General features: G+C 36.4%; 1 protein-coding gene, 1 long non-coding RNA gene and 1 pseudogene across 2 annotated transcripts; 1 reads left to right on the top strand and 2 right to left on the bottom strand.

Annotated features, from left to right (window-relative positions):
* Positions 1–39: 39 nt before the first annotated feature.
* On the bottom strand, positions 40–1,167 carry BNACNNG16800D. Its single transcript, XM_013831548.3, has one exon. It carries the CDS (start codon positions 817–819, stop codon positions 277–279), a length of 543 nt encoding a protein of 180 aa, XP_013687002.2. The 5' UTR covers positions 820–1,167; the 3' UTR covers positions 40–276.
* A 2,758-nt stretch (positions 1,168–3,925) lies between these two features.
* Positions 3,926–11,139, bottom strand: LOC125577313 (annotated as a pseudogene).
* LOC125577314 lies at positions 5,717–7,484 on the top strand. Its single transcript, XR_007315705.1, has 3 exons — positions 5,717–5,987; positions 6,574–6,693; positions 6,807–7,484. It is a non-coding gene; the product is annotated as an uncharacterized LOC125577314 (long non-coding RNA).
* Positions 11,140–11,408: the final 269 nt, after the last annotated feature.

The following is an 11,408-nucleotide window of genomic DNA, read 5'->3' as shown; positions in this document are numbered from 1 at the left end:
GCTTGCTTGCTCTCTCCATTTTCGTGTTGGAGAAACAGATTTAACATATAAGAAATTGATTTATCTTAGAACAAAAGAAGCAAAAACAGTGTCCAAGTACCAAAACATCATCACTTCCTTCCATGTGTTTGTTGTTCTAACTCATCAACCAAAACACAAAAGACGAAATCGTTTGAATTATTACACACAAACAAACACACCATTATACAAAAAGAAAGTCCTAATCTAATCAAAACCCTAAACTCTCTCAAAGTCTCCAGCTGAGAGATTTGTGAATCAACGATGCTTCCTCTTGTTAGGGTTAGGGTTAGCGTTGTTACTATTCTTCTTCTCTGAAGCTTTTTGCTTGAGAACAAGGTCCTGAAGATTCCCCAAAGCTTCCTTAGCTCTCATCTTGGCCTCTTTGGCTGCGAAGATCTTCTTATGAGCTTCCTTCTTTAACTCAGCCGCCTCGTTGTTCATCAAAGCCGCCGAGATTTTGGCGGCTGCCACGAGAGCGTCGGCTGATTCTTGGTCAGGGTTAGATTTGGGGAAGAAGGAGAAATTGGGGTCGGAGCACGGCGGGCATGTGAAGGAGGAAGACGGCGGAGGAGGAGGAGGAGGGCAAGCGAGGTGGGCGACGGAAGGGCAATTGAGGCAGACGATGCTCTCTTCTGGAGGAGGAGGGACGTCGAGACAAATTGGGCAGAAGAGGTGACGATGCTCCTTGAGTAAACAGTCGGTGCAGAGTCGCCGGTTTTGCCTGACGGCGTAGGTGAGGAAGGCTTCTTGCTCCCCGCAGGCTGCGCATTGGCGTGAGGGGTTTTGCTCCGGATTCATGGATGGCTAAGTCAGTCAACCCAAGATTGGCAACTCTCTTCTCTCTCTCAAGAAGCGTTTCAAGATCTTGTGATAGATAGACAAGAAGAGATGAGAAGGCAAACTGTATGCTTTATATATAGAGAGAGAGAGAGAGAGAGGCCTAAAAAATTGGATCTTGATTCTTTTTGTTGACTTAGTGAAAAACAAATGAGATTGTAAGTTCTCTGTCTCTTCATTGCTTATTGCAAACTCCTTATAAGCATCTGAGATTCAACAAATGCGACAGAGACTCAATTTCTCTCTGTTCATCGTTTTCAGTTTCATACAACTTAAAAAGAAAATTAGTACACACTACATTCGTTCTTAGGTGCTTAGCTTTAGATCGTGGGTATATCAAGAGCCATTCCGCATCTCTTGACGATTCTTTCAATCCATCTCAGTTCCAGAAGTGTCGTTTGTCTTCTCGGATCATATCCAACACCCAGCTAAAGTGATCCCGATTTTGGTTCTATCAAGTAGTATCAGAGCCACTTTGGCTGGTTTGTTTTCATTATTCTTATCATCTTCTCATATCTTCATCATTTTCTTTTCTTATTTCTTTTTTGATCCGGGTTGTTCCTTTACTCCCTTGTGACCGCCATTTTAAAAAAAAAAAAATCGATAACGTATAAAAAAAAAAATCTATGATTTGATTTTAAAAAAAAAAGTTTTGGCTTGAATCACTTCTGAAGAGAAATCCAGGGGGAGTGGTGGAAGAGAAACCCTGCTGGCTGAAGAGAAACCCAGCTTTAGGACAGTTAAGGCGGATCCACACAAAAATCTCTTCATTGTTCTTTCTCTTTTCTTTTCCCACAAAGTTTGTTTTGGGTTTTGACTGCTGATTTTTTACTGCCTATCATCCTTTGAACCAGTGAAAGAACTCTGAGTGACCATCTAAAAATCGTGAGCTAAACACTTGAGAGTGTGAGGATTTTTATTTGCTAACTTTGTTAAGTGTTTTCAGGACGTTTGGACTTCTCAAGAAATCAAAACCACAACAAGACGTCTACTTTCCTTTTAAAACTGTTTTTGAAAAGGAGCAATTGATTTTTGATAAGAAACAGTTTGCTTCTAATGGGTTTGACTTTGTGCAGAAACAAAAGAAGAGACAAAACAGGTGTGATGATGAGAAGTGGGTCAGAAGTGGTGATCGTCCCTTCACCAAAGCCAAGAGAAGCAACTGTGATGTGCCTGATCAGAACGAGCTTCAGACTTATGCCAGCTTGGAAAAGATGTTGCATAAGGCGATTCATGTTGTCCGGCAACTCAAAAAGAAGGGAAACAACAACACTTCTTCTGCACCAAAACAGCAAAGTAATTTTTCTTCTCTTTCAAATTCTGATTTGAAAACTAATGTGTTGTCTTCTGATAAAAGCAAATCTGTGAAACCCACAAGCAAAGCTCATTCTACCAGGTGCTTCAAATGCCATAGGATCGGTCATTATGCTAACAAGTGTCAAAAGCAAAGACTGTTGGTGACTTTGGAGAATGAGAACGTTGAAACCGAACCAAAAAAGGAAGATCCATTGCCAATTTTCGATGACTTCACATATGACCCAATGGAAGGGCTAGATGAAGAAAAAAATTCTTGGTCATCTAGCAAACCAAGAAAGATCTTCTTCCATTCAAAAACCGGACCAAACTCAAGGTGAGCAATGTTCAGATTATGATTCCTTTGCTTATAACCCTTTTCCTTTTAATATTACAGATTTGAGGACAAATCTTTTTGAAAAGAGAGGGAATGATGTGCCCTGGATCGTAGACCCGGGCCAGGATGGTGCACAACTCGACCCAACCAAGGTTTCCCCATCGGATGAAGCAACCATGGTCGAGCCAGAAGCTAAATTTGGACGAGCTGGGCGAAGTGACACTTATTTGGGCGAGCTGGTCGAGCTGAATCAAAGTGACACTTACATATATGAGCTGGATGAGCTGAGTGAGCTAAGTGACACTAGCTTGGAGCTGAATGAGCTAAGTGACAATGAAGATGGAGCTGGTTTAGTTGCTGGGTGAAATGGACCATTTCAGCCCAAGGAAAAATTCATAACAAATTCAATTTGGGTCGGTTTTACACCAAATTCGACCAGGCCTTTGCTGATGGTCTCCTGCCCATTTGCATCAAGAAATATCAACAAAAGGAGTCAAAGTCGTGATCATCCAAGAGCCATTCAACAACACACTTATTTCTAGTCAAAAGTCTTAGTCTTTGTTTATGTTTTCTAAGTTTCTAGTTTTCTACAAAACTCTTAAGTCTTTCTTTGACTCATTGTACTATAAATATGTAAACTCTGCCATGAATAAAATCAGTCTATGTTTTTGAGTTTATTTCGTTTCTTCTCTGAGTGAGAGAGAGAGTTCTTTAGCTAGTTCATCGGTTTGAACCGGCTTGTTGATTTGGTGGTCAGCCAATCATCTTTGTGTGTCGTTTGGTGGTTAGCCAACACACTACATTCGTTCTTAGGTGGTTAGCCTTAGATCGTGGGTATATCAAGAGCCATTCCGCATCTCTTGACGATCTTTTCAATTCATCTCAGTTCCAGAAGTGTCGTTTGCCTTCTCGGATCATATCCAACACCCAGCTAAAGTGATCCCGATTTTGGTTCTATCACTTTTATTCGCCACAGACGGTCTGACTCCACGGAGAGGGACGACGTGATTGCGCAGTGATGCTGCGATTCTTGCTCGTATAAGAAGATGTGGAGTAATTTTTAGCAGCGGATGTCACCGATCAAAACCAAAGTTAAAGTTTGTTAAGTGAAATTAACATAAAAATTACAGTTCTTACAGAAGCAAAAAAAAAAACAGAAACAAAAAAAAAGAAGAGAGGTTGTCGAAAAGAAGAAAAAAGAGAGACAAAGACATTAATTCTATCACCAATATACATTTAGAGTATTTTTTTTTCTAATAACACAAAAAGGGTATATTGGTATTAATTAAAAATACACAGTAAGAAAAAATAACTTTCTATTGTGCAAATTATGCAGTTATTCTTGTATAGAGAATGCAATTTCTCAATATTAAACATCTTTGTGATATATATCTATTATAAATTCTTTAATCTAAATGGTCTTGCGAGAAACATATTGATAAACTCTCGATATAACAAATGAAAACACCCAAGGGCATTCTTGGCATTGTCGGAATAAAAATATGCGTATAAAACACTATTGTTCAGTTTCCATTCACGTGGCTTGGATATAAATGTGTATATGTTTCTTTTATTTGGGTCTCCTACGTCTCAGATTTGATGCAGAAGGAGCCTGATGAGCTCTGAGCATTGTCACTGGTCAAATCGCTGCTACCAAATGTTTGGCTTTCAAGTACCAATCTCTTGAATTTCTTCACGTCTTCTTTGTACTCCGTTGAGGTATAATCTGAGCTCCCGTCTAAGTTGTAACTAGTGATGTCTCCTAGAGGCTAGAGCAACCCCTTGGAATAGGTCATCTAGAGATATGCTCTTGTCAAATGCTCGAACTATCTGAAATGACTCCCAAGTTTCAGAGGAATTCACATGTGAATTCACAAAGTTTTTTTTTTTTTCAAAATCCATGTTTTCAATCTGATTGTACCTGGCTCATTTTTGGTCGGTGCTTTGCTGAATGTTGGACACAAGCATCAGCGCAGAGAACCATTCTCTTGATTTCGCTAATGTCAAAATCTTTCTCCAGTCTCGGGTCAACAAGACCATGGTAGTTTCCAGTGTTTAAGGCTTGTAACATAAGAGGCTTTGCCTAGTGCAAGATGTAAAATTTTAGAACCGTGCCCAAAAAAAAAAATTGATACTAAGGGAAAACGAAAATTACTCACCCAATCAACGATGTTTTCTTCATCTGCAAACGGATGTGATTTACCAACAGGCCGGCGTCCAGTTATCAGTTCCAGAAGCATAACTCCGAATGAGAAGACGTCTGATTTGTCGCTGAGTATCCCAGAAGATGCATATTCAGGGGCTAAGTATCTGCATCCACATCACAAGAAACAAGTTTAAAGATTGTCACTGCAGGACAGGTTGCATATAGAAAAATGTTTCCATACCCGCATGTTCCCATGATCCGAGTAGAAACATGAGTATCATTGTCTAAACAACACTTGGCGAGTCCAAAATCTGCTAACTGATGAATCAATCATGTTTACTTAGTCGTACGTTTCAAATAAACCTTGACAGGTTATTAAAAGTTAATTTTTAAATATACCTTTGCCTCGTAGCTATCATCGATAAGAACATTAGCAGCCTTTACATCACGGTGTATAGTTTTAGGGTTACCTGATGAGAAATAAAGTCAGAGAAAAAAAAACACTATTAAGAGTCTTTGAAAAACATGTGTTCAATACAACTTAAAGACAAGACCATTTTACTCACAGTCTTCATGTAAGTATGCCAATCCTCTAGCTGCTCCGGAAGCAATCTTCATCCTCTTTGACCAATCCAATGGTCTCCTTTTTTCTGCAAATATTACAATATAGTGTAAGGCAAGGTGGTGAAATTAATTTTCAGAAACCATTAATCGCATGTACCATGCAAATGAAACTCCAGCGTTTTATTGGGCAAAAACTCATCGACAAGCAATCTTTGAGTTCCGGTTACGCAATAACCAAGGAGGGACACAAGATGCCTGTGATGGACTCTACTTATAATCTCTATCTCTGCCCGAAACTCCCTGTTCCCCTTGTCCGCTTCCAGCTTTAAGCTGCTTAATCGCAACCTCCGTTCCATCGGGAAGAACTCCTTTATGAACATAACCAAACCCGCCTTGGCCAATGAAGTTGACATTGGAGAAGTTATCGGTCGCTTGCGCCAAGTCTTCATATGTGAACATGTTGTTTGCCATTTCTGAGGAGCTACTTTGATTATTGCACTGCTGAAGATTATTATCATCATGATCTATAAAATCATTATCAGAAGAATATTAATAGTTGATTGATTTACTTTTATTTAGTCAAAAGCATAATTTGGTACGTACCTGAATTGGGATAACGACCAAGCTTGGCTCTCCTCTTGAGGATAACTAAAACAATGACTAAGATTGATGCTGCAACTGATGCAATAACCATGGTCTTCTTCTTCGTCTTCTTCTTGTTTGTGGTTGCGCATGAAGCAGAGGAACATATCCCAGGATTTCCTTCGATGCTAGAGTTTTTTCACGGAGGTAAATATTGTAAACACACATTTGACTAGAAAGGTTTGAAGATTTAATTAGTTACCTCAGTGAAACCAATCCTCTTTGCACTTTATCTAGGAGACTCGTAGGAATTGAACCATATAGCAAATTGCTTGACAGATTTCTGCAAGAAGCGGAGTCAAAAACAGAGGTTATAACATGTTAGTTTAGTCGTGTGTATAAACTATAAATTTTACATTCTAACAACTTACATGACTTTTAAACTTGTCATATGAGCTAGGAATTCCGGGACCGGACCAATCAGGCTGTTGTTAGAAAAATCACTGCAATAAAAAACATAAAAATTCCAAACCCATGACAATATTTTCTCAAATAACAACTTCTCCTGCTATGTACAATTATACTTACAGAACTTGTAAACTACTTAGGTTTGATATGGATTCCTTTATCTCCCCGGTTAAGCCATGGGTAGTCAAGTTCCTATTTCCATATGCCAAAGATTTTTAAAACCTTTTTTGTGAAGAACAAATCATATATTCTGTTCTAGAAACAGAACAAACTCAAAACTTACAATGAAATGATCTTTGGTTGCTCACTGTCAATGTAACTGCAGTTAACACCAGACCACATGTAATCCCGCGGTACGCATGGATCTCCTTGCCAGTCAACCTTATTGATGCCGCAACTCAACTTGATGTTTATCATCGTATCAACTGATTACCATTTTGCTTAGGTTAGTATATTTTTTTTGGTCCAGATCAACAATAAGACATAAAAATAGTTTGTTCAAAAACTTATAATTATTTATATAACCTTCTTTTGTATCGGTTTCATTCTGCGATAAAGAGTTCACCATGTAGACCTCCATGGCGTTGAGCAGAGGAGGCAGTGTGGAACTCGCAGTCTTTTGAAGCGAAAATGTGCACTGTCCATTTGCGTTCGGACCGAGTTCATCTGGGAAAAAGGAACTAGCAGGCCAGTGCCTCTTATAAGGCAGCTAAAGCATTAGCTTTAGGCCACAATTTTTTTTTTTTTAAAAAATAGGCCACATCTTCTATTTTATATACAGTACTTTTCATTTTATTTAGCTTGATATAAAACCACGAATACTTGTTAACAAATCTTCTTTTTTATTTCTTCCTTCATATTTTTTTTTAAAATTTAATCTTCTTCTTTATTTCTTTACTTAGTATGGAAAAATCTTAAATCTTGTTAACAAGTTGATTAATAATTAGTTATAAAGTGCTTTTGAATTGAATTTTAGAATAACAATGGTTGTTGGCGGGTGGTATTTATGAAATTATTTATGTTCGGAGATCGAACTTCTAAAAATGGCACTACAAGCAGAAGTTAAAAGAGTTGCTGAAATATTGAACTCTATGAAAGTAATGGGAGATTTTATTATAACTCATGGATTGTTTATCAAATATGTTAGCAATTCTTTTTCAAAAAAATATATGTTAGCAATTCCAGTTTAGGTTGCTTCTGCAGAATTTGTTTTTAAAGTTGAAGTTGGTAAAAATATTTACGATTTACTATATGTCACAAAAGAGACTGAATGGGAACTAGAAGATGTGTTTTTAACAAATAAAAATTTATTAGGGTTACATTTTAAAAAAATGCTTCAGGCCACCAAAATATTTGGGACTGCACTGGAAACTAGTATAGAAACTTATTGGCTTAAAGGGCTCTATGATGAGTCTTCCGTTGTACATCACCTTTAACTCTCTGGTGTCGTTGGGATTGAGCTCTTGGATCTCTGAGAAGTGTAGGCAGACGTAGAACCGTGATGTCTGGTGCAAACCGGTTAGCGAAATGTTCATATGAGCGTCCGGGTCTGTTGGAACAGAGGCCGTGGCCATAACATTTTCTGGCACCTTAAATCCATTATCGTTGTCTACACTATTATCGGTTCTAATCTGTGACCAGTTTTCGGAGTTGTATGGCAGCCAAATACGATCAAAGACATCTGCTCCATAGACACCAGATCCGTACCTAAAACAATATATAAGGGGCATGTTTAGTACTTGTTCGTTTCATTGTTTTTTAACATGAACTTGAAACTAAAACCTTAAAGATTGTTTAGAGAAGGAGCCAATGTCTGCTCTCAAGAAAGTCTGCAAGGACCCCGACTCGTTCGCGTACGCTTTGCTGGTGAGTTTACGCAGCTCTATAGCGGAGATGAATGGCGTTGAATCCTCTGTTTTGACGAGACAGACTTGTAACCTGCTAGTGGCCAATATGTGTATGATTTCAAATGTTTCAGACTTGGTCTCCTCGGCGGTTGAAACTGTCGCCCATTTGTTAGGCCCGAGGTGGAGATCGAACTTAGTAGAGGGTCTTGTGTCATAACCACCATGGAAGAAAATGGCCCTGATCAGATACTTATCGCCTGTGGTCATGTTGAAGGTATAGCAGCTTCTAGAGCTCTGTGGAAAACTCCGGAGGTACCTTGCGGAAGAAGTTAAACAATTAGTTACCTATACCTAGTTTGATCTTGATAATGTTTTCTATACTCTCTTTATACCATGTTTGTTGCTCTGATTTGCTCTGGTACGATGATTTGATGCTCCTGCCAATGCCGGTATCGATGTAAGGCGCATCAGAGCTGTATGTTATATTTGTTGCTTTTTCTAGGAAGCTAGTTCCCATCGGAGCACCACAAGTTAAACTGGTGAATCCTGTAAGAATAAAAACCAAGAAGAATTGTTTAAAAAAAACTAAACGGACTTTGTTTAGATATCTTTTTTAGTTTTAAATTAAATTAGCTTCTTTTTTTTTTTACCTGACGGATTTTCAGCAAGACCAAAACGTAAGAAAAGTTGTGGAAGAAGAACAAAAAGATACATGGAAAACCCCATCATTCTCATAATTCTCTGACAATTTTAAGAAAAGGAAAAAAGCGGATGAATAGAAATGAACACAGATTTGATTTATATTACGGTTATTATTGCGACCTCAGAGTCAAATTTAGTGATCAATTCTGATCTAATTATTTGTCTACTTTCGTGTGTTGTTTATGAATGTAGACTATCCTGTACAACAACATTACAAGTGGTTTAAGACATGTTTTTAAAACCTAAACAGGCGGGCCTAATACAACAAGTGAGGTGTACATAATTTATCCGACCACGTGATGTGTTTTTTGTAGTTGTTATTTTTCACTATGTTTGGTTAGAATGCAATTACATTTTCAAGTCTAGGGCCAAAAATCATTCAAGATAACCTTTAAAAAAAAGATGGGTGAATCATCATTTGTTTGAAGATAACCGTTGGAGTAGTCTTCAAGCCTGCAGGAGTTTCTATCCTTCCAACCATATAGAAAAGTGCATGGACTTCTTAAAGCATCTCTGTTGATGATTTATCTATGGAATTTTCACACAAAAAAATGATAATATTTTTTAAAAAAGTATAAAAAGAGTATGGAGAAGGGGTTCTCATTTGACATGAGGTCTTAATGAGAAACTTATAACACCCATGTATACTATTAAAAGGGAATTAATCTTTAAAAATCTACTTATGAAAAATTGCTGGACCCTTTCTTTAGAATGCTATATTTTATATCACCTTAATTAATCAACTCCACATAATATGTTTAATATTTGTGCCAAACTAAAAGATTCATTGACCAGATTTTATGCTTATTAACATAAAATAATTATAATAGCATTTATTTCCAAATACCAGAAAGATAGTGTTTAGATTTAGTTTTTACTGTCAGTATGATGATCATTTATCCGACCCACATAAAGACTGATTTACAACATTTATTAACATATTATATGAACCAAACTTTTGTATACACAGAATGTAAAACTTTTATGTAAAACATAACGTATAGAAAAATGAAAATACTTTAAAGTTTTTTAACTATTTTCAAAATTTTATGCGTATACACGAAATTGTTTCTAAAAATCTAACATTTTATTTGAAATCTGAAACTTAACCGAAAACCAAACCTGAAACACAAAAGAATAACTGTGATACCGAAGACATATTCGAAACAGAAAAATATATTTAATATACATAAAACATTTTAGATACTCAGGGTACCGGTTCAGATCTCTGTAGAATCCAAACCTAAACCGACACTGCGGATCTGAAATGTACCCAGTAGATACTTTGCCGTAGACTTGGATCTGAACCGAACATGTATATTCGGATCGGTTTTTATTCGAACTAGAAAAAATGTTTGGACCTAGGAGAGAGTTACATAACAATATACATACAAAATTTTAAATAAATTAATTCATAAATCATATAATTTTATAAAATTCTATGCGTTGATATAATTCAATATTGTAACATAATAACATACAAGAATCATTAACATTATTAAACTTTTGATAGTAAAACATCCGCGCTTTTGGACCCTGCGGTTGGCCGGGGGAGTGATATTCATTTTAAATGCAATTTAAAAATACTAATTATATATTTAAATTGGTAATCTGAAAATTGGATAATGACTGAATCACATCGATTTTATTTTTGTTCAAGAGCATTTCGACTATACTCGAACCTTTCGGTTACACGTATATGATAAAACAATCAAAATCGTAGGATAGAATATTAACAAATAGAGTTTTAGTGTATATGTGTTTATTCAAAATATTTGACGATCTTTGAATGATGAACATTCTATTTATCTAACCGATAGTTTCTGATTTCTTATTGTTATTAAGTTATGATTTACCAAAACCCACAACTTTTTAAATAAATTATAAAGGGTTGCAATGGTTAGTATTAACAATTATAGTGGTTAGAGTTACAATTATTATTACCAAGAATTACAATTCTTAACACCAACAGTTGGAACGGTTAACCAAAAGGTCACAATGTTAATCATCAATGGCTCAAAACATCCACATTTGCAATGGTTTATCACCAAAAATTGTAACATTTTATGACTAATAGTTACAAGCACAAAAAAATTGCAATTGATCTTAATCTAAAAAATTGCAATGCTTAACTCAAGCGGTTGCAAGAATTTACTTAAATTTCCAACAATCTTTTTCTTATTTAACTGGAATCACATATTCAATAAACAATTAATACATATATCAAAAGCGTGCATAAATGAAAATTTCTAAGAATTTTTTTTGAAACAATATTCTAATACTTGTTTACTCGATACTATTATAAGTCATTTTGGGCACACGAAGATAATACACACGTATTTCCACACTACGCTAAGTGTTTACTCGACACTATTATAAATCATGTGTATTATCCATTCATGAATGTATACAAAGCCAAGTCCCAACTTATTGAAACGTCATCCTTCACACTCATATTTGTAAATACTTTCAATCATGCAAATGCAACTTTTCATGGTATCTATTAAGAATAACATTTCAACGTACATGTTTCTTGCATGTCCAAGCACATACCTTGGGATGATATAAACATATGATTTGTATATGGGTTCCACATTGAATTCAGCCTCTA

The sequence above is a fragment of the Brassica napus genome, chromosome A1 (assembly GCF_020379485.1).
Source record: "Brassica napus cultivar Da-Ae chromosome A1, Da-Ae, whole genome shotgun sequence".
NCBI lineage: Eukaryota > Viridiplantae > Streptophyta > Magnoliopsida > Brassicales > Brassicaceae > Brassica > Brassica napus.
This window is presented reverse-complemented; position numbering and strand designations above follow the sequence as displayed.

Bases quoted from the DNA above. Each gene is read 5' to 3' on its own strand.
- BNACNNG16800D (XM_013831548.3), bottom strand. From the start codon at position 819: ATGAATCCGGAGCAAAACCCCTCACGCCAATGCGCAGCCTGCGGGGAG.